At 39.2% G+C, this 23,448-nt stretch overlaps 2 protein-coding genes across 4 annotated transcripts in view; one reads left to right on the plus strand and one right to left on the minus strand.

Moving 5' to 3' along the window:
* CAPN7 (calpain 7) overlaps positions 1 to 16,038 on the plus strand; it is a 31,126-nt gene extending 15,088 nt beyond the window's left edge. For all 3 annotated transcript variants that reach the window (XM_083825885.1, XM_083825886.1, XM_083825887.1), the window contains 11 exons: positions 991 to 1,097; positions 2,578 to 2,698; positions 2,940 to 3,084; positions 4,051 to 4,150; positions 6,955 to 7,090; positions 7,542 to 7,617; positions 10,004 to 10,149; positions 10,635 to 10,697; positions 13,359 to 13,489; positions 15,005 to 15,097; positions 15,177 to 16,038. In XM_083825885.1, coding sequence (XP_083682011.1) covers positions 991 to 1,097; positions 2,578 to 2,698; positions 2,940 to 3,084; positions 4,051 to 4,150; positions 6,955 to 7,090; positions 7,542 to 7,617; positions 10,004 to 10,149; positions 10,635 to 10,697; positions 13,359 to 13,489; positions 15,005 to 15,097; positions 15,177 to 15,321 — 1,263 coding nt within the window. In that variant the 3' untranslated portion in view covers positions 15,322 to 16,038. The remainder of the gene's footprint in view (positions 1 to 990; positions 1,098 to 2,577; positions 2,699 to 2,939; positions 3,085 to 4,050; positions 4,151 to 6,954; positions 7,091 to 7,541; positions 7,618 to 10,003; positions 10,150 to 10,634; positions 10,698 to 13,358; positions 13,490 to 15,004; positions 15,098 to 15,176) is intronic.
* A 4,127-nt stretch (positions 16,039 to 20,165) lies between these two features.
* SH3BP5 (SH3 domain binding protein 5) overlaps positions 20,166 to 23,448 on the minus strand; it is a 48,647-nt gene continuing 45,364 nt past the window's right edge. Inside the window, exons 8-9 of the mRNA XM_083825888.1 lie at positions 22,276 to 22,536; positions 20,166 to 21,599 (exon numbers count right to left, since the gene is read on the minus strand). Of these exons, the coding sequence (XP_083682014.1) occupies positions 21,418 to 21,599; positions 22,276 to 22,536 (443 nt within the window). The 3' untranslated portion in view covers positions 20,166 to 21,417. The remainder of the gene's footprint in view (positions 21,600 to 22,275; positions 22,537 to 23,448) is intronic.

Consider the following 23,448-nt stretch of genomic DNA (forward strand, 5'->3'; position numbering starts at 1 on the left):
TATTACTTAAGAAGTATTTCTGATTTTTTTTTTTCATTCAAACTTCTTAAGAATGTTAATAGTATATTTTTGATTCCATGGTGCTGTTCGTGTTCTACTTGGTGTCTTGATAATTACATTCTTTGTGGATATGACAGGTAATCATCACCTTTGGAAATATACAAAGCCACGTTTGTCTTGATAAGCATAAGGAGTAAATGTAGCATGCTTTTGTATGCTATAAAAACATGTATGTTTATGTCAGTGGTGGGCTGCTTTGTTTTGCAGAGCAAGAAATTATGAGACAATAGCTGTGTTATTCGCATTGTCCTCCTTTAACTTGCTATCTGGAAAAACAGCTTGACTCATGACATTTAATCTCCACCCATCCCACATCTTTTGACTATATTATAGCTTCCTTGTCTGCTCAAGTTTACTTATTGTCTGTGTTGTATTTGTAATTCCTGAAATTTCCACCCACCAGTGCTGTTTGTTGACCCTTCAAGCATTTATATTTCCTGCTTTTCTTTAGAGGAGTACAAAGCAAAAGAAAGGGGAAGGAGCAGTATTTCAAGGAGATGAAATAGGGAGATTAAAGTGTCTTTTAACCGGAAAGCATGACAGAAAACATGAAAGGCCTTACCAAGAAGAATAAAAATCCTAAACCCTGAGCCTTAGAAATAAAAGTTAAATAATTAAAAATGCATATATAATAGCAAGGTTCCAAATAGTTCTTGAGACTGTGCTTTAAAAGTCTATGAATCAAAGAAGTAAATGGAACGCATCATAGAGCTGGTTGATCACTTTTTACTGCTTCTGTAGCTCTGAAATTCTGGTTCTTCATCAGTTCATTTTCCAATTTATATATTCTTAATCTTGAGCCTTTTATGTATGGAACTGTATTGTAGCATGTATACCTGATTTTTTTTCAAGGCATCAATTTATGTACAAGCATCAGAAGGTTATGGATGGGTTATCTGTTACGATTTCTCTCGAATGTTTGTATTTCAGAATATTGATCTCCATGCACTGACTGGTTGGATACCGGAAAGAATTGCTATGCACTCTGACAATCAAGCTTTCGATAAAGATAGCACTTTCAGAATGCTCTATCAGAGGTAGATATTCTCTCTTAACTAATTAAAATGTTTGCTGTGTAGTAGCTGAATTACCAATGTAAAAGGAGTACAGTCACCACAGAGCCCTCAATAGTATATTATAAAATCTCCATATGTTGTTTGGAAGAATAAAAAATGATGGATTGATGAATTTTATAGAAGAGAAGTGTAAAATACTGTGGAATTTTTTCTTTGCATATGGGGCAGGGGGAACAGTAGCCCATTTCTTGATGAAGAAATTAGAATATAGTCAAAGAAGAGCAGCTTGGAACCACGGTAAAAGCTAAGTCTTTAATAAGTAGAAGGAAGTATAGGAAGCATATCTCCTGGAACTTCAGTGGAACCTGGAATCAGTGGAACTTCTGGAATCAGTGGAATTCCTTCCTGGAATCAGTGGAACAAATAGATGCAGTATGGTGTTAATAGTCGTATCACAAGATCTTGGTTATGTTCCACTAGTAAATCTGGAGGAGCAGCAGTAAGCTGGTCAAAACTGCGATACTGATCTTCAGGCTTACTGTAACAATTCTACTTATAGTGAAAGATACAGCTCTCAGCTGTATTAAACGTCAACTAGCAAATACTTGGATTTATTTCAAAACTTCTTTGCAATCAGTTTCTTTCAACCAGATACTCTGTTGACTGAAACAACTCCATTTATGATGAGAGTGTGTGACTATTTCTACAGTGCTTTTTCAGTAGGTTAGGAACTCACGCTTAATTGCTAATAGCTTTTCAGGTATTCTGGCATTGCAGTTTGGAGGTGTGGCTGCAATTAGGATGAGATTATAGCTTCACTGTTGTTGTTGATCTGTGTTAGACTGACAATCTGTAGTCCAGTGACCCTGTAAACCGTGTAGGGACCCTGAGTGCATACTTGCTTTTCAGCATGTGCTGGAAAGCATGCTGGCAGGTCTTCACAGCCGTACTTGCTGTGGAGTTAATGATTGCAATTCAGAACAATTGCAGAACTGAGTTGTTGATGATTCAGACCCTATAGGCCTGTGCTGAATAACACAAAACCTTAGTGTAAACATTTGCAAAAGTCTAGAAGGATTAATTTTTCTCCCATGTTTGGGAAAGCCACCTCAAAATCCTGTGGTCAGTGGAGTTGTTAATTTACTATATGCAGTGATTTAGCTAAGTGTTGATGAAACCACGTTTGTATTCAGCTCAAGATCTGTGAAGAGTATCTTTAAGTGATACTTGAACTTCAGGTTGACAGATGATGATTTTTCGTTTGTAACAGAAGTAATCATTTTTTTTTACTTGCGGCCTGTACTTAAATACTGGAAGAAAATAGTTCCACTTTCTGAATTTTCTTCAGGTGTGATTTCTGACTACAAAAAATGTATTTCTTTTTTTTTTTTTTTAAAGCATGGTCACACAAGTAGTGTACAAACATACCATTGCAGTGTCTGTCAAATGTTAGTTTGCAACTGGTAACATTTTAAGTTATTTTTCACCTGTTTTTGAACAGATTTCACAAGGGAGATGTCCTTATCACAACAGCAACAGGTGTGATGTCTGAAGAGGAAGGAGAAAAATGGGGTTTAGTTCCAACCCATGCCTACGCAGTCTTGGATATAAGAGAATATAAGGTACCGAGTAAAACTGAAAGCTTTTTCAGATACCTGCTTGAAGCTTGTGTCTGAGATAGGTATCTACTGATTTTTGTTCTAATGACTTATATAGTTTATTTTGTCTGAGCTTCATTGGGAAATTCCAGAAGCCTAATGATGATTTATTTCCTTAAGATATTGGTCTGTATTCCATATTCGTATATTTATAACAAGAATCTTGACAAGATGAATCCGAAAATTTTATTTTGTATTTCTTTAGGGACTTAGATTCCTTCAGCTGAAAAATCCCTGGAGCCACTTACGTTGGAAGGGAAGATACAGTGAGAATGACACAAGAAATTGGACCCCAGATTTACAAAAATATTTGAACTTTGATCCAAGAACAGCTCAGAAAATAGACAATGGTAATAAAGCATAAAAAAGTAGCTATATAATAAAATAATGTAGATCTTTGTGGTTTATCCCTGCAGAAAGATAGAAAGAAATATAGAAAAAAAATAGCAGCCCTGTTTTTTCTGATTGTTATGAATGATTAGCTCATTATTTACTTGGTGATTCATTTAGTAAGGAATTGTATATCTGTAGAACGTAGCAGTTAAAGTTATTCATGTAGTTTTGTATAAATTTTAAGGGAGTTAATTTTTCAAACTATCGACATACTGGTTTTGTTGTCTAAGTGTAGCTATTCTCTGTATATTTTTTTTTAGTGCTGCAAGATCTGCAGCTGCCTATATCAGGGACTTGCATTATGATGGTGTCACTTTTTTTGAGAGTTTACTTCATCGGGAATCTGTCAGTTTGCAGGTGGTGTTGGCTGGAGTCATAATTAAGCGAGCTATAGAGAATTAAAATAAATGCACGAGAATTGTAAAGACAGAGCAGATTTGGGGTGCCAAAACAATCCCGTGGCTATTGGATGAAGTACTCTGGAAATACATTTAAACATACTCAAGTTTATTAAATACTTTATCATGCTACTAAACTAGGTTGCTGAAGTAGGGGAACCTATTTGATTATGTAACTTTTTCTCAAAAACTTAGGAAATAGGCAGTTCATAATCAGTTAGTGATGTCATTGGATACAACAAAGATTTTCTCATGCTCCTGATTAGTGCTTGAGAATGAAAAATGTCCTGACAGCTTCAGGTTGAGAATTTGGAGGTGTGCAGTTATTCTTTGTTTTTCTTGTTTCAACTTGTTTGTTTTGGGGATTAAGTTTAAATTTAGGAATGTGGACAATGCAACATTATGACTATTATTACAGAAATGTGGGTTTATATAAGCTCTATTATTTGCCTGGAAAGAGACTCCTGAAAAAAGAGTAAAAGCAAAGTGTCTGGTAAGCAAACAGTAACAGCAGTCCCTTTTTAGGGATTTTCTGGATTGCCTGGGAGGACCTGTGCCAGTACTATGACGTTGTTTATTTGAGTTGGAACCCAAGTCTTTTTAAAGAGTCTACATGTATTCACAGGTTGGTCCAAGAGAAATTTTCTTGTCAATATAGCAGTAAATTTTTTGATGTTTCCTTCCTTCCATTCTTCCCAGTTACAGCTGAAGAAGTTGGACTCTGACCATGCTCTCGAGCCTGACTTGATACTTCTAAATTCAGAACTCAGGCTTGGAGTGTTTCTGTAATGTTGTTCAAACTCCTGTGACCTTTATGATGATGCTGTGGACATAAGGTTGTGTAAGCAGCTTCTGACCTCAGTCCTATATCTCTGTATTGGAACAGAAATCAGATTTTTGTGCATTCCATGTTTGTTTAATCAGTCACTAGGCTATGCTTGAGTAACCTAGCTTTTATTCGGAATTATTTTTCCTGGACAGTTGCAAGTCATTTGTGCATAGAATCGTAGAATATCCCGAGTTGGAAGGGACCCATAAGGATCATCAAGTCCAACTCCTGGCACCGCACAAGTCTGCCCAAAAGTTTAGACCATGTGACTAAGTGCACAGTCCAATCGCTTCTTAAATTCAGACAGGCTTGGTGCACTGACTACTTCACTGGCGAGCTGGTTCCAGTGTGCAACCACCCTCTCAGTGAAGAACCTCTTCCTGATGTCCAGCCTAAACTTCCCCTCCCTCAGCTTAACGCCATTCCCGCAGGTCCTATCACTGGTGTTTATGGAGAAAAGGTTGGCGCCTGCCTCTCCACTCCCCCTTGCGAGGAAGCTGCAGACCGCAATGAGGTCCCCCCTCAGCCTCCTCTTCTCCAGGCTGAACAGGCCAAGTGACCTCAGCTGCTCCTCATCTGTCTTCCCCTCTAGGCCCTTCACCATCTTCATCGCCCTCCTCTGGACACTCTCCAACAGTTTAATGTCCTTTTTGTACTGTGGTGCCCAGAACTGCACACAGTACTTGAGGTGAGGCCGCACCAGCACAGAGTAGGGCGGGACAATCCCTTCCCTCGACCGACTAGCAATGCCGTGCTTGATGCACCCCAGGGTACGGCTGGCCCTCCTGGCTGCCAGGGCACACTGCTGGCTCATATTCAACTTGCTGTCAACCGCAACCCCCAGATCCCTCTCTGCGGGGCTGCTCTCCAGCGTCTCGTCACCCAGTCTGTACATATAGCCAGGGTTGCCTTGTCCCAGGTGCAGGACCCAGCACTTGCTTTTGTTAAACTTCATGCGGTTGGTGATCGCCCAGCTCTCCAATCTGTCCGGATCTCTCTGCAAGGCCTTTCAACCCTCATCCGAGTCCACAACTCCTCCAAGTTTGGTGTCGTCGGCAAATTTGCTCAAAACACCTTCTAGTCCTACATCCAAATCATTTATAAAAACATTGAAGAGGACTGGCCCTAAAATGGAGCCTTGAGGGACCCCACTAGTGACCATCCGCCAGCCAGATGTGGCCCCATTTACCACAACCCTTTGAGCCCTGCCCGTCAGCCAATTGCTCACCCATTGTATGATGTTTTTGTTATGTTGTATGCTGGACATTTTGTCCAGTAGGATCCTATGGGAAACCGTATCAAAAGCTTTGCTGAAGTCCAAAAAGATCACATCAGCTGGTTTCCCTTGATCGACTAGATCAACTGCAGTGCCTGTTGTCTTTACAAGGTGTGTTCACTCACATCAGAACGGTCAAATTACATTTTTCACCAGTCACAATTGTTTTAACTTAACTTCCTTGGCCATTGATTTTTTTCTTTTTTCTGAACACAATACCTGTCTCCCACCCAGTATCCATCGCATTCAGCCTTTCTGTTACCCAGTTTCTGGTAGTGAGGGTTTCTCTGTCTTCCTACTCCAGTATGCTGTGCTACACCCCTGTGTTCTCCTCAGGGCTGCTGTCAATCCATTCTTTGCCCAGCCTGTATTTGTGCTTGGGATTGCACCGACCCAGATACAGGACCTTGCACTTGGCTTTGAACCTCATGAGGTTCACACAGGCCCACCTCTCAGGCCTGCCCAAGTCCCTCTGGATGGCATCCCTTCCCTCCAGTGTGTTGACTGCAACACACAGCTTGGTGTCATCAGCAAACTTGCTGAGTGCACATAATGTACATGTTAATCTCAAATCTCATCTATTATGTTGTGTTCCCTTTTATTAGTGATTTTCATGCCTCCGTTTAGGGAAATGCCTAGCACAGTGGCAATCGCCATAAAAAGTGGCGTAATGATAGTAATAATTTGAAGCTTAGCTGATAATGCAGCCAGCCATTCACACATGCTGCTCAGTTAAAAAGGGTGGGAGGGTCAGTGGGACTTAAGAATAGCTTCATCCATTTTTGTTCCCAGTTTGTCACATTTTGCATTGTCGTCAATACTTCTTGCTTTTCCACACCATATTTTTCGTGTCTAGACAGTTCATGAAGCAGGCTTTGTAATAGGGTACCTCAAGGATTTAAGACTTTATGCAGGCACCTTTCCAAACATGAAAGAGATTAATTCTTATTTTAAAGTTTACCTGAATAAAAAATTATGGGGAAAAAATTGGCAATCATGACAATATTTGGCTAGCCCGGGCTCTTGTTCACCTTTTTCTATGCTTTGTGTGGTTGCAGTCACCATACCAAACAAGCTGTTTGCATTTAGCATTGCTGATAACCATGCTTGTATTGTAGCAAAGTCATTTATAAAAACAAATATAAGATAAAGCTTCTGACACAGCAATTACCTAATATAGTAGTTGTAGATACCAGTAGAAAATTAGCCTTTGGTAATTTTGTTACTGATAATAGATAGCTCTATGCATGTAGTATTTTGAGTTAGTTTTCAAAGTGCAAATTAATATCCTACTGATCTAACGAAGTGTCTGCGTTGCTTCTAGTTCTTGGGATGCAAAACAAGGTCCAGTGAAGGATGCTTACAGCCTGGCTAATAATCCTCAGTACAAACTGGAGGTCCACTGTCCACAAGGTGGTGCTGCAGTCTGGGTTCTGCTTAGCAGACACATCACAGATAAGGTGCCAAGTTCTTTTCCTTATGTTTTGTAGATTAAATTCTCTAATGTCTTCTGTATTTTTTTCTATACTGCTCTCTCTAGTATGAGCATATTACTGCTTATATGTTCATGTTCAGGTGTGTCTGCATGTGAATGTGTACAAATTCTAAATTCAGTGGGTATAGATACCTGCATACAAGATTGTTGAAACAGACTCAGAGTAAAAAATTGAGAGAGTACACCATAAGGGTACTGAAGTAATTCTAAATCCTGAGGGTCTGAAGTTTTTTCAGTGAAATTGGTGATATTTTTTTTTCAGACATTTTAAAAGGAATTGGTGAGGTATTTCAGTAAATACAGCTATGAGACCATACCATGTGATGATCAAAGGGTTTGAGAGAATGTTGTACTTGATCTAATGTTAGTTACATTCCACAGAAATATATCTCTCTACTTAATTTGTGTTTTTATAGGATGACTTTGCACACAATCGGGAATTCATTACAATGGTTGTATACAAGACTGATGGCAAAAAAGTTTACTATCCAGGTTAGTATACTGTGATTGTCAAAAAGATGATGCTTAGAAGTGAATGAATACTTGGCAAAGGATTTTGTAGGAAAGAAAGGCACAGTTTGTTTTAAAACTGTATGTCTCATTCTAAGAGATCAATCTTTTGAAATAGTTGTTCAGGCATTTGACCACCTTCAACAGACTACACTGAAGGAATAAACCAAGCTGCAACTGTTAGAAGTGCTTAACCCTGCTTAAAGGTTTACTGTAGTGCTGCTAACACTTGATTTTGCATTTTCTTTATTGACCTGTTTATTTTTGCAGTGGCAGTAGTTAACTCTAAAAGAGACACTGCTTCTGCTTATCAGATAGCATTGGTGAAATGATTTTGGTTTACAGCTTCTCCTAAATGAAAATAATCAATGTTAACTGTTCTGTGAGCATGGCTTTGCAAAGTATCCAAAGTAAGTTCATGAGATACTCTAAAGTATTTTGAAGTGTTCAGCTGCATTGCGTATGTAATGTTTAAGAAAATATTTAGATGTTTAATTTTATCCAAGCATTGCATTACTCTTGGTCATTATAGGTCAGATTCTGCTTACCCTAAGAAGAAGGGGATTGATTTTTGGAGCTTTGTTGTAGCTGCAGAAAAGCCATGCATGTTTTATTTCAAGACAAATAGCAGATCTGAGACACAGGAAGTAAAGGTAATGGCTAGGTAGACTGCAACCTTGAAGTAGAACTGATTGATAACATCATGATTTTATTTGTTCTCTATGTCACCATAGAGGTCTTGGCATTTAAAAAACAAACAACACCAATAACAACAACAAAAACTCCGTGAATTAATTCAGTGAAAACACGTCCTAGCATAAGCAGGATTTGGTCTGTTGCTTTTACAGATAGGGAACCCCTTCAGAACTAGAGTTGTGTTCAGGTAGCTGCTCACACAACAGGTAATAGCAGGAGTTAATCAGAGAGCAACTCCTAAAGCTCTTCTGAACAAAGAGTGGAATTTGTGCTTCTGTTTTTTTTGTTTGTTTGTTTTTGGTTTTTTGTGTGTGTGTTTTATTTGTTTCTTCTACTGGAATGGCTGATAAGGGTTCTGGTGTTCATCTCTGGTCTTGTTTCACTGAACTATGCCAACCAGTTTGCCTAGAATCCAAATTCTCCATGATCAGAAAACATCCACTGAGACCTTACCAAATAATCACCACTTGTTGCAAGAGCTGATCTTGTTAAAGAACTTGCTTCTCCTTACTGCCCAAGACATGCTTGAGATTTTGTTAGTTCCTGTAGCAGTGCTTATTTTGCATGTGTGTTATACTGAAAACATTCTCAAGTGGGCAAGTGAAACACATTTGTACAGCGGAGGAACTGCTGGGTTGTGCTTGAAACAGACAGTCTTCCAGAAAGACTATTAACAAGAGCTGGATAATTCATCTGTTTTATCTTGCTACCCAAACTCTTTTATAAACTTTTAATCTCACGAGCTCAAACTCATTTAAAACCTTTTACCATGGAAATAGATTTGTCAAGCTGCAGTATTATTTTTACCATCTGTTAAAATGAGATCAGAACAAAACAGGTTAATCCTTTGGCACAGAGGCAGGGCTTTGCCATTCCTAAGCTTCTCATTGTTTTATATTAATCCTTTCCCCTCTCCCATGTTGCTCTGTAGAACAAAGGACCTGATCCTGGGTCTGTTGAAGTAATTGGCTAGGTTTGTTCGTGCTTTGCTAAAATTAAAAGAAGTCTGGAAATAACCAATTAGAGACTGAATAACACATTGTATTGTGTAATTGTAAAAGAAAATGTTTGGGATGTTTATAATAAATACTGCATTTGCATTGCTACGGGGATGCAGCTACGTGTGTAATGATACCAAGGGGGAGGGAAAAAGATGGAGATAGTGGGGTTTTTGTTGCTTTTTTTTTGTCTCCTGAAGACATTAAGATTGTTGCAGTCTTGTTTACCAACTACAGCTGTCCCGTCAACAGAAAAGGGAGCATCTCTAAAAGATACTTCATAGATTTATTTGTATAGAATACTCAAACATTCTTCATTCTTTTCTTTAAACTTCAACATAATCACAGTAGGTCTCCTTTGGTTAGAGCCATTGGTAGGAGATGGGCAAGCATTTCTTGTAAGTCATGGGACCTAAGCCAAACTTTTAAGTGCAGAATTTGTCCTGACATGTGATGTACCTCTCCTGAAAATGACAGTTGCTCTTAATGTTATTTGTCCTCTTTTATGACCAAATCTTGAGGCTTTCTTTTGAGAGCACTCAAGTCTGGTTATAGTCTGACCTTAGTACCAACAGTCTGACTTTCTGGGCAAAATTCACTGATTATAAAATGGCTAAGAAGTTTACCAAGCTGGGGGATTTTTTTGATGTGCAAAAAGTCCTTTTCCTTTTCAGCTGACCCTCCTCCATATATTGATGGTATTCGGATCAACAGCCCTCATTATCTGACCAAGATAAAGCTGACCTCTCCAGGGACCCATACTTTTACCTTAGTGGTGTCCCAGTATGAGAAGCAAAACACTATCCATTACACGATCAGGGTATGTACTGTTGATTTCAAAATGAATGTAAACAATTATACTGTAAAATGTACTTTATTTGTTAATTTGATGAACAAGAATGCTTTTGGGTTGATATTGTTACTTTGAGGGAGGCTATGAGTGATGGAGCAGAACTGCTGGGTAACGTGCTTGATAATGTTCTCCCCTGTAGTTAGGACAATGTATTGTGTCTACACAGTATAGTTAGGGGATAGGGACAGGACTCGCCTGCTTTGGCAGTCAGCCACTACTTTTCCCCTGAGATCTCTTCTGATCAAGACATGGACTCCAATGGCCTCCTTCCTTCTTACCCAAGTATTAAAGCTACATTTCCTTTATGGTGATTTTCAAAGCATGTAAAGTGAACAAGTGTCTAAAAACTGTGTATGTAGGCAATTTTGCTTTTTTTTCTTTTCTAATATGTTATGAATTCACGTGAAAAGTGCCAGATGAATGCATAACCAACTTCTGCTTTTACAACACAGGTGTACTCCTTGTGCAAGTTTAGCTTTTCCAAGATTCCCACACCTTACACCATTTCCAAACGGGTAAAGTAGTATTTTCTTTTATGGGTCGCTATATAATAATTTGGTTTTAGCTTTTCCATATTTGAGATATATAAGGCTTCTAAATATACTTTTATGCTAATGTCCAGAAATGCCAGCTTAGGCTATTGTCTCACAAACAAAACTTCTTAGCGAGGTCAACTGAAGCTTAATCTAAGCATACCTAGCATTAACACCAATCCTGTACTTTTGTTGCATATAACATGCCAAAGCTGCTCTTTAGGTATTGTTTGTACCAACATAAAAGCCTTGGGTGGTTGACTCACTCTGTTCACACCACTCTGTAAGAATAGTTGCTTAACTTTTATTGGCATAAAAATCCTATTTGGTGTGTAAACTCCATCTTCATAGTAGTGTTACAGCTGTACCAGTGCAGGTAATACTATAAAACCTTTGTAGAATAGACAGACCTTTGGAGTAACAGCCTGTACCCTAATATGCAATTATTGTGCAGAGATCAGATTGTGCCAGTGCTACTGTAGAGTAAAAACTCAGCCAAGAATGTCACTCATTTTCCTTTGTGAGAAGTGCATGGTTTTCTTGAAAAGTTCTTGGCATGACAGGGCAAAATCAGCAATGGCAAAGTAAAAGCACCAATACCAACACTGTGACAAATGGACTTAGCATGGCAGTATCACGACACTTTACTGGTCTTCAATTTTGCTAAGACATCTCAAAGGTCTGTAATCACTGGGGGAAGCACTTGCACTGCAAAATAGGAATAAGGTGATATATGGATGGTACATTTCATATAGAAATGCCCCCCAGGAGTAGAAAGAGTAGAGCAGCAGGGGCAAGAGCAAAAAACTTGACTAAAACTAGCGAGAAGCCCAGGCAGTTTGGGGGCCAGCTGCTGTTAGTATTTCAGATGTTAACATGAGCTGCAGTTATGCATTCAGCTGAAGTATAAATAGACAGGAGATCACAGGATGATGTTTATTTTCAGAGCTATACCTGGTATTAGCAATTTCATCGTCAAGGAAGCATAAATTACCAGCTGTTAACTTTCATCTCTCTACTTACTGTGTACATACCCTGGGAAATCCTATTATAGACAGAAGTCTTCTGTCCAAAGAAGCAATGTCTTCAGGAAAAGAGAAATGGGACTACTTTCAGCCACAGTGGAACAGTCCATTTTCTAGGATGCTGGTGCCTGAAGTTGAGGATTATGTTACTTCATGTAGCCAAGGCACCATACCATCTGGCAGCCAGGCTCTTAAGTTTGGGCAGTGTTTCATACTAGCTTTTAGTTCTGGAAGAGCCCCTTGAATCTAGCTTGTTCAGGAGAATGGTAGGTGGCTAGAGAGGTTCCTTGGGAACAATGTAAACACTCAATGCAGAAAATTGTCACTTCTAGCTCTTAAAAACTGAGCTGGGAGAATGGTTTAAGAAGGCAAAAACACACTGAAGGTGACACAACTGTTTGAGGCAGGTCATCTGTTTGATGTTGTAACATGTTTAAAGAGAGAATTAAGTATGTGGAAACCTGTTAATTATTTGAAGATGTGTGTCTAGCCTTCAAATAAAAGGCATGTTCTATCTGTATGATTAAATACAAAAAGCAAGTTGCCTTTCTTTAATGCTTATTTGGTATTTGTTTAGTACTTACCACATTTAAAAACAAGCAGATAACTAATTCACAGTTTACCAGCAAAAGAAAGCTCTGTTAGCTGTCTCATACTAAAGCTGAGAGGTCAACTTCTGGCATTAGCCTAGCTATAGTGGGGCTCCTGGAGCAAAGTGCAGCTGAGGTGGAAAAGGTCTGGAAAGCTCGCAAAACACAGCAATTCAGGCTCCTGGGTAGTTGCATGGTGGGGGAAGAAATCCCCCTTGCTTCCAAACATGTCACGTTTGAGGCTTTTGGACACTGGGCAGAGAAACTAAATCACAAGAAAAAATCTTGATCCCTGCTGGTTTGACGGAAAGGGGAGGGAAGTAACATACAAGGAATGTATCTCAGCTATAAATTTGTGTGAATGCCTGGCATGTCTTACAAGTCTAAGCTTTCACTTTAATGACTAGCAGGGGGAACTCGCAAACAGATGGCCTGTTTCTTCAAGTCTGAGCAGCATTCTTTTTCTTGTATTTCTTTGTCCCTTTGGAATCTGTCCTTATCCACCGTTCTTGTCCCTCCAATGCTGTTTCTCAGAGTGCATAGATGTGAATGGAGCAGTGGTGGGAGGAGTGATTTCAAAAGCAAAGGCTGTAACACAAGTCACGTTGTAACTCTTATGCTGTTTGTGCTTCTCATTTGGTACAACAGAGAACAAACAAACAAACAAAAAAGTGACAAACTAAACAAACTACAACAAAAAACCTTGAACTAGGCACAGGATAGATGGGAATACAGATTCTTCATTAGATACAATTTCTCATAGTCAGACATGGTCACTCGGTACTCTTACTAAATATAAGCTGAAATAGACTACCTTTATAAGGGATCTAAGGCTTTGAGTGAGGTATGTGGAGGACTGCAATGAAACTTTCTAAATACTAGCACATTCTGCATTTCACTTACACTTTAAAAATTCAGATTCCCTCAATCAGTGACATATGAAGCGAGAGGAGCATCTAGTCTTGTATTGCTTTTCTATACATGCAAATCCTCAGAATATAAAATTTTCTATATTTTTCATTTTTTAGGTTAATGGACAATGGAAAGGTCACAGTGCTGGAGGATGTGGAAATTTCAGAGATAGCTACAAAAATAACCCCATTTATCAATTCCAGATGGACAAGAGTGGGCCATTACTAATTGAACTACGTGGACCAAGGTTTGTAGAATAAGCATGTACCAACACAGTGTGAGTATTGTGTGTTATGGATGAGTGTTGTGAGTATCTTTCAAGGGGAGGGTGGGAAGCGCCCTGAAAACTCAGAAGATGAGATACAGGAGGCAGTTTAGGTAAATAGTACTACTTATGTTTCTAACTTCACCATCAGTAGCAATTTAAACTTCTTTTGTTTTAGGAGTTGTCTTTTGTTTTAGTTCTGGGGTCTGCGCAGAACTAGGTCTTGCAGAGCAGGGAAGAGGGTACAAAGGATTTGTTTCCTCATAAAATTATCTTATGGTCATACTTCCTTTTCTTTTATAGTGGAGCTAATATGTGGGATACTAAACACTAAAGAGGTTGTTAAATAATGGCCTATGCAGTAGCTTGAGCTCTGGAAGTTCATTTACTCTGTGATCAGCAGATTGGGGCAAGAACTGTATGTCAGTGCCCTGTGGAGTATCTTTCACATTGAAAGCTTCTCCCCAGAGTTGCAAGTAATATTTATAAATTCATGGGCACTCAGCTGTTACTCTGGCAGAATATACCTGTATCAACTACTGCATCCCATTCCTGGAAGGGCTTAAGAGGACTGAAATTTGGAGGGGATATTTGAGAAAGCAGAACATAAAATGGGTTTAACTTAAAATGTAGCTCAAAGCTTTTGACCCTCACAGCCCCATTTGCACACAAAGTAGTGTCAGTATGCTTTAAAAAAAAAAAATGTTTTCTCACAACTGGTAGTCTGTCTGACTGCTGAGGTTATGCAGGTCAAATTCCTTCAGCAAAATTCATTCTCTACCTCAAAATACCAGCATATGGAGCTTCTAAATAGCAATGTATCTCTTAAAGTGCAGTCAAGTGTTGTGGTTCTTTTGTGTTTTTCTTTTTTTTTTTTGCAAAGCTGTACACTATAAAATAGTACATCTTTTTCCTCCCCTTTTGAGGAAACGCCTCTTGTGAAATGAAGATGAGTACAGATGTGCTTCAATGAAGGTGTGGCTCTCCTGCTCCACTAATTAAGCATTTCTTCTTCTGCATGCATTTTCTGCATTTTTAGCTCATTCTCAGGCAGTTTGAATGACAGGGCCAGTTGTGCTTGTTGCATGTATTAAGAGGTAGCAGACAAATTGTCCCAAGTTGTAATGCAACATGAGAGTTCTGCTGAGATGACCAACATTCCCATTCCTCTGACAGTGATCAGATCACAGCCCAGAATCTGTGCCACTCAGCACAGAACTATGTCACCACAAGTTTAACCACTTGCAGTCTGTTTTGGTGCAGAGACAAAACTATCAGTAATTTTCCAGAGAGTACAGTTCTGAAATGGATGTGCGTGTCTTCCTCCAAACTGTACATTCATGTTGTGGTAATTTTCATTAGCATTTTTGTCACAAATGTTACAAAACTTTTAAACGTGTTCCAGCTGTACTATATAGTGGGTTTTTTTAAAGTGCTCTCCTTATGATAGTCCTGGTGACCCAAATGACTAAAATAAGTGTGTCACTTTACTTGCAGGCAATACAGCGTTGGCTTTGAACTTGTCACAGTCTCAACAGTAGGAGATCCTGGTTCCTATGGCTTTCAGAAGAAGAGCAGTGGTGACTACAGGTAATAATAGTTCATTTAATGAAGTCTTAGCAGTCTGAAACATTTCAGATCTTACAATGGATCACTTCTTTTATCATAGGTGTGGATTTTGCTACTTAGAAGTGGAAAACATAGTTGCTGGAGTTTACAACATTATCCCCACCACATTCTTGCCTCAACAAGAGGGTCCTTTTTTCTTAGATTTCAACAGTGGTACTCCTCTTAAGGTATCACAGCTTCAGTAAGGAGACAGACTTGTGCACTACTCTTTAAAGAAGTATTTTTGACCTGTCCTACAGTCTGAGAAGAGGTGAATAACTCTTACTACATAAAGAATGCAATTTTATTTTACTCATAAGTCATAGCCAAAAGCATGGAGTCACCCATTTGCTGATTAGTTGTGGTAGACAGTTGTGGTTTTTGCTGCTACAGTATGAGAGTGAGCACTGTTCAATAGGCTTGTGAGCAGGCTAAAATGCTTACGTTCAAATGAACTGGCAGAACATAGTTTACTAGAATCTTTCTACATTTCAAATCAAAATATAGGGGGTTTATAAAAGAGAAAAACTAACACTGAAATTTACTTCTCCTGAAATATAGGGTCTATGGGTTTAGGATTTTATTCTTAAAAGTAAACATCTAAGAAAATAATAATATTGTGTATTCTGCTTATTCAGCCTCAGGACCAAATATGTATTAATTGCTATTTGTACTGAATGTCTTGAATGTTTTCAGCACTGAAGTAGCTCTCACATTTAAATGTGAACTTACTACTGCTGAGCATGTATTCCAGGCTGCCACTAACATGTTCAGCTTATCTAGAGTATGTACATAGAAGTAAAGGATAAGGAAGATGCCAGCTTCAGATATTTCTAAAAGAAGAGCAATGGATTCACCCATATTACATGTACTATAAGAACTTATTTTGTATTGGTATTACTTTAATACATATTATAACACAAGGTACTGTATGGCTTTCTTCCTACTAGCTGCAAAACCTAGCCTGATCACAAGCAGCACTAAAATCAAAGTTAACCAACAGTCGTGCACAGACAGTACAGCACGCCGTTCACTTAGCAGACGTGAAATGTTTTCATCTGAAGGTGCACTGTAAGATTCTCAGTATCTACTGAAGTAGTCTCACTTGCTGGTGCTAGGGGGTAGTTCACTCCTTCCTATCAGCATCCTAACAAAAATAAGGCTAAAACACTTCTTTGCAAGTACTTAGCCTGCATAGGAAGAGTCATTTTTAAATTGAAACTGATGAATAAAGGTAGCACTTAACCCTATTTCGATTGACACCATGGGTTAAAGTTCTTCAGAAAACATTAGAATTACTCCAGGGGAAAAAAAAAAAAGTAAAGTCTACTGTATCTGCTGTATCTCTAGCCTGTAAGATATATATACACAAATATAAATATCTGAAAAGGATTGAAGGTTAACTTTTTTTAAACAAATTACAGAAAAAATTCTGTGACAGGAGGAGAGGGTGCTTTTAAAACAGCCATAGGACATTCTTTGCTATTCAGGTTTACCTGGCAATTTTTTGACCAAAAAGATATTACTTAAATAGTACCTGTGCTCTAAAAAATAAGATTTGTTCATTAGGAAAGTAAGCATGTAGTACAGGAGAATATGAAATATCTGTGGGCTCAAGTCACTCTCCTGGAAGTCTGCTATTTACCTTCTCCATGAAGTAAAAGTCCCTTCTTGTTTCATCTCCTTCATCGGACAGCTTTTTAACAAATGTCTAGCTTTCAAAGGACACTGAAAACATGTCGTCTTAGACTGCACTTTTCTCAAAGACCATCTGGGCTTTGTGACAAGTTTGTCATAGTGTGACTTACCTTCTTTTGCAGGGAAGTGTTTGATGATTACTGCAATAAATCAACATAGGGAATTGTATGGGCACAAGATGAGCAAAAAGCAAGTCCTTTATGGTTATCCTTGGCCTTTGGGAGTAGTCAGTTGTGCCAAGGACTGCTTCCTCTCTACAAAATTAAAATTTCACTTAACACAGATTTATAGAGAAAATATAAATCTTAGCACAGGCTAAACCAGAATATATTGCATCTATTTTTAACACCTAAGAAGTCAGAGGTAGTTATGAAATTTAAACAGTATATTCTTGACTGTATAAGAGGCAGATGCCAGAACTAAGTTTTTGCATGTCCTCTGCTGTTTGAGATCAAGCTGGTACACTTGCCTACACTGAAATCTGTTTCTCTTTTGTAGTCGGTTTCTACTCTGTAGGAAGTTGTCCCCTCCCCTTTTTTGTTTCTCTCTCCAAGCACAAGCTAGTGCCAAAGCTTACATTGGATGAAACAAACATATAAGACTCAGCTTCCATATTGTACTAAAGCAAAAGCAAGGAATGCTAGACAAAGCTGTCTCTACCCAGATACAATAACATTTTGTACATACACAGTACAGTCAGTGGATTGGGTTTATGCCCATAAATGCACAGGATTTAAGTTTGGAATCACTGTCCTTTTTAAGACAAGTCCTATTCAAATACTGTACCTGCACAGTTAGTAAAATACCATTACTATATATTTCCTTTCACAGATAGGACAGAACGTTCATGTGGAGCATCTCAAAAGAAATACACACGCTATTCTCGTAAATTTTGGTCTCTGCCAGTTCTGGTTGTGACAAATTACTTTTACAATATTATTTTATTGCCCTCTTTTATTAGGAAATTAGTCACGATTACTTCTTTCTTCTGATATTTTCTGTCAACTACATACTTACATAATTTTTTTCCACAAATCTAGAAAAATGATTGGAGAGCAAACTGCTCCTTAAGTTTTAGTGCAGCCTCAGCCCAAGATGTAGGTTAAGCTTTTCTTTCCCCCTACATCAGTTGTCATTTTTGATCTATAATGACAATATTAGATTTAGTCAAGCTGGGAAATGCTGTATAGAAAATACTTCTACAAAAGAGTGAGGCCTGTGTGGGGAAAAATTGAAATAGCTGCACAACAGCTTAGATTGTAGTGAGGGTACATCGGTCATGTTACTTTACTCCCAGTCATGCAACTCTTGACTATTAAGCGTTCTCTGCCTGTAAACGTTCAATTAAAGCTTTTAAACATTAAAATATAAAGCCTTACAAAGTTGACCAACAAGCAGACAGTATTCCTAACTGTACAGTTGTGAACTGGCTAAGCTGCAGCTAAATGACAATGAAAGCCAGCTGTAAGGGGCTTTAAGAGGATTTATAATTTTTGATTTACTAAGGCTACTATAAAGAAATGATTTTTAATTCTCTCTATTCATTGGTGCTGAGGGATAACTGGAGATACTCTTTTAAGAAGTTTGGATGTTCTCCTTGCTTATGTGCTGAAACACCTTTTCTTAGGTTTTATTTTTTGCCTTTTTTTTTTTTTTAAATCCTACCTTAGAGCTCCATACACACCACCATATGCTGCTGTTTATGGCTCAGGGTGAGATGCCCCCCAGACACACACATCTGTTTGTTTTGTTAGGAAGGAATGGGGTTAGTCCTTCATTAATCTAATCCATCAATTTTCAAAGACTTACCAAGAGTTAGTACTTGGATGAATGATATCAAGTTTCTATCTCATCTGTCCTAAGTCTGAGGTTCAGTCCTAGTTTCCTGATGGAAGTTTCATGCAACTATTTTGTATGGTAATTTTTATGCACTTGACCATGTGAACTATTAGGTGTTTGAACAAGCAGCTGCTTAGAATTAAGTTTGTGTACATACAGAGGTTTTTATCACTTAGTGAAAAAATGACATTTGTGTGATAATACCAAAGAGTAGTATAATTCCTAGATTAAAGTTTGCTTTATACATTCTCACTGATCACATATACTTTGATACACCAGAGGCTTATTTTTATACCCATAAAGGTGGCTACCATCATGTTACACTTCAGAATACATAAAGAATTCCTACAAAAAGTAACTAGAGAAAGCTTGTTCATTTGCCTGTACTCCACAGTCATGTATGTTCATTTAAGTTTGTCATATTTGTAATTATACCTTTTATGGAGTTTAAAATAAAATGAGTTTTCCATTAATTTATTAGACATGCAGTTGCGCCTGTTTGCTTGCACATTTCAAATGTAATTTACCTGCTGAGCACTGGGGTTGCCAAAGGAAGAAGGCTGTAGCAAGATCTTTGAACAAATACTGAAGAAACACAGTGTAACAGTATGGGTTTGTTGGGCTCCATACCCTTCCACACTTCTGATCGATCGTTTTAATCTGCTGGGAACTGAACCCCATCATGACATATGCAAGGCAGCACATGCAACATTCTTGTACCCTGCTGAACATAAAGGTTATTCATTACACCAGTGTAGGGTCTTTGGGTTTCCAGTCAGAACTGACACTAGGAGGAAATTTGATAGCAAGAGGCTTAGAAAAAAAAAAAAGCAAGTGTATTAGAGATTTGACTGGCAGGTGTACAAAAATAGGTATTCAGCCTCAAGTTCCTCCATTGGTTTCTCTAACTGTATGCAATACAGACAGTAGCTTAGTTATGAAATTTTAAGTAAGACATTTAATAGTGTGACACTGCACTACTGCTTTTCATTTCATATTTAACAGTCAGTCCCAGCTTTTCCCCAAGCAATGACAACATCAAAAGCTGGAATCACAGTCTTCTTTTCCTAAGCATGTATTGGGCTGGGAAATGCTGCCAATGGTCTTTGGAAGATGTAAATGCATATATTCACAGCTACTATAGTTTAACAGCTACAATGTGTTGAATCTAATTTTTATGGAAACATGTTTCTTTACCTGTGGTTCTGCACATCCTTAGAGCAAATTTCAGCAGCATTAAGTACAGAGGTGTTTGTCTAACATACACCTTCCTCTTATTGGTGTACTAAGGGACTTGAAAACTTGACTTCATCTCCAGTCTCTCACAATTCAGAGCAAGAAGTGAATCATGGATACAAGGACTCAGAAAGCTGGCAGGAGGTAACAGTTTCCACGCACTGCAAAGGATTCTAAATAGCAAAGTGAGTCTTCAGCTGGAAGTGGATATTTAAAGACTAAACTTGCTGTGGGAGAAGATTCGGTTGAGATACACTTAGCTTGCACAGACTCGAAATGAAATGTGGAAAACAAAAATGTTTACTGTAGTGTGAAGAATTTTACATTAACTTTGAGAATAGATACACAAGCTGTGGCAAGGACAAAATACAACAGGACTGCAAAAACATAGAATAGAAAATACTTCGGGCAATACTAAAATTCCCATCAAATTAACAATAGAAACTGACATTTTAGATAAAATGGTGCTTTCAGAAATGCTTAGCCACCAAAACTGAAGAGTCCTAGGATTTTTACTACCACTTATTAGCATAATTACCAGACACTACTACTGCCTAACAGCTGCTGGCAAAACATGCCCGTGCCCTTTCTAGTTTTATTGAACACTTTCTCTAGGGCATACTAAAACCTCAAGTCCTTTTAACAGTTATAAAACCCCACACAGTACAACCTACGGAGCAATTTAAGAACACATTGTCAATCTACACTGGCAATTCTTTTTCTTCATGCATATTTTAAGGATGAACCCCTTATCATAACTGTCCCGAAAACATCTATCACTCCCATTTTCGAGCAATAACACTTAAAGTGCTGAAAATAATACTTCACTTCTCAGGGGAGGGGAAGGGCGAGGGGCCAATCAACTCTTTTGGTCACTGGATCACGCTCAGAGTCCAAGCCAGACTCAGGAAGGTGGCTAGAAAGGGCCTATCGCTGCTGAGCATTACCATCCCGTTTCTGTCTTACGCCAGTTTTTATAGGCATGACTAATCTTTATCCTTTCTGTGAGCACCAAGGGAAGAGTGAAGGCTTTTAGACCCACACATGCAGCTTTCCTGTACACAAAATATTTCTACAGCTTCAGCATAATACAGACAAATACAGATGTTTAAAGAATATGCCACTTATACTCAAGAGATCCACTGTATCTAAAGAGCATTTCATTCTACAAAACTGAAGCCAAACTGCTCTCTGCAAATGTCTGGCTTGAATTTCAGACCCCCTACTGGCATGAATTTACACAGGAACATTGCTAGTTATTGCTTCAGCCAGGCTGCTACAAAACAATTTACAAAGTCTGTGAAATAGGGGCACAGCTTACCATTTGATATCTTGTCTGGCCTACAAAGGATTTACTGAATAAAAACTTCAGCCCTCAACATCGATTAGACTTCTTAGTGCAGTTTCAAATTCTTAGAGTAAACGCTTAAGATTTGGCATATATTATTGGCACAATGTTCTTCAAACACTCAGAAGTTCATGTATAAATATTTATACTCCCATTAATCAGGACAGGGCACAAGGAGGACTCAGCCAATCTGGGCAGCTTTTCTGCCTGCGCATATTCCCTCTTTGATTTTCATGCACTGAAGGGAGAGCTGCTTCATTCGGTTATCCAAAGCCAGCCCCTCAGTGGAGCTGCTCCTGTTGTTGCTCCTATTCTTGTTCACTCTGTCGCTTGTCTTGTTCTCAGCCCCTTCTGCCCTATCCCCTGCAAAGAAAGGATTAAACTAGATGTTAAATCCAGATTTCATTCTGCAACTTAAGGCTCAAGCGGGTCGTCCCTCTGCAGCTTCCTTTGCCAAAGCACGCAAAAATATAGGAGCAGGAGCAAGATGCTTTAACAAAACCGAAGTTGGCCTTCCAAGCCACGCTCATCTTGTGCACTGCATCAGTAAGATACAGTGTAAACAGACTTAGGTTGGAGTACACAAGAACAGTGGTAATCCTCTAGTCTGAATATGTCAGCAAGGGCTTGCAAAGCCTGCAAGTGGTTCCTTTTGGCACCTTATTTATTTTTTCCCCTCTGAAAAGCAGGAATTTCAGCAAGCAGGACAGTAATTAAAAATTAAACTCAAATTTTCCTTAAAATAAGTGTACCATCAGAATCCCACTGATCACTGATTTCTGAGGAACCTCGAACCCCTCTGCTGCACTGAGACAAAAATGGGGAACCTGCACAGCCAGCAGAAGAACAGTTAAAGCATTTAGATGTCATCGTTAACTGTGGGACACGCAGGGCCTTCAACAAGTGCCTTCCCCAAGGAAGCGGCCAGAGGGTCAGCGCTCAGTGAGCTTGCGACATGCCTAGGGGAGCTGAGAGGGTTTTCCTGCTCCCTTTATAAAGCTGAAAAGCATTGGCCCAGGGCGTATCCAGCTGTGCGTACCTCTTTCGGCTTCACATTCGGGGGACGATGCACCGCTGCATTCGCTTCGGGGGCCGAGGACAGGGAAGATCATCCCAAACTCGGAGAGGGACACAGGGCTGGGCAGATCCAGGCTTCCAGGTCGTGTTGCGGGAGGAAACTGAGTGGGCACCTCACAGGGGCTCGTAGGACCGGAGCTGAAGCTGGATACCGACTGAGTTTCTGAGTCTTCTTCGGATACAAAGCTGCTGCCATTGTCGTCCTCAAACACTTCAGAAGCCACTGCAATGGTGAAAGAAACATTCCCATTAGCAAACCTACTCCCTAATTAAAAGGCAGACGTAGCTCTAGGGGCAGACTGCTTCCACCTTATCTTCCCACTTTTGCAGTTAAAAATCCAACATAAGCTCTTAATATTTCTTTTTGGATGGAGCACTACACAACAAATAATGGAAACAACAACAAACCTCGCCGGTATCATTCTCCCTGATCACGTTTGCTCCTACCTGAACTCTAACTAAAGTAAACCAAAAACTCCAAACTGACTAGATTAAGCTGCTAGCAACAGGAGGAGAAATTCATTAATGAAAGTTCCATTTTGTACTGGATACAGGGTGTAGATTTTGCTAAAAACCAACATTTTTCAGTCTCAGCTCACTGCGGGATGGGGACCTGTGAACCAGGCTTTCTGCACTCCAGGAGTCTCACTGGGATCAGAAGGTTTCTCACGTGCATCAGCCTCTGCACAACCAAAATGTGTGCTGGAATCACACCAGTCTGAAGAAGTCCCGGAAATAGCACGACATTTATGATGACCTGAGGTTATTTTCAGCTATATTTCCTCGCGATTCCTGCTGTCAGAGAGGCTCAGAACCAACTTGAGAGAAGAGCAGGAGCAAAGCGCCAGTGCTAATGAAATGGCTCAAAGGAAATCTTTCAAAGCAGTCCTCCCGTTATCCCTGCACACCACTTGGACACAAAGGGGGCAAGTGGAGGCAGCTGCCACCATGGTTATTTCAGAGATGTCCAGCCTCTTTCTGCTGCATGTTCAGACTGCAGGACTGTATTTACACATTGCAGAACTGACCGAAAAGGCTTCAAAAGCACAAAGCTGATAACCAGCACTATCCACTTTCCTGAGCCCCCTTCCATGGCATTTCATTCTCAGAGACGGTTTGTTGTGGTTTGGGTTTT

This window comes from Anser anser (assembly GCF_964211835.1).
Source record: "Anser anser genome assembly, chromosome: 2".
In the NCBI taxonomy this organism is placed as follows: domain Eukaryota; kingdom Metazoa; phylum Chordata; class Aves; order Anseriformes; family Anatidae; genus Anser; species Anser anser.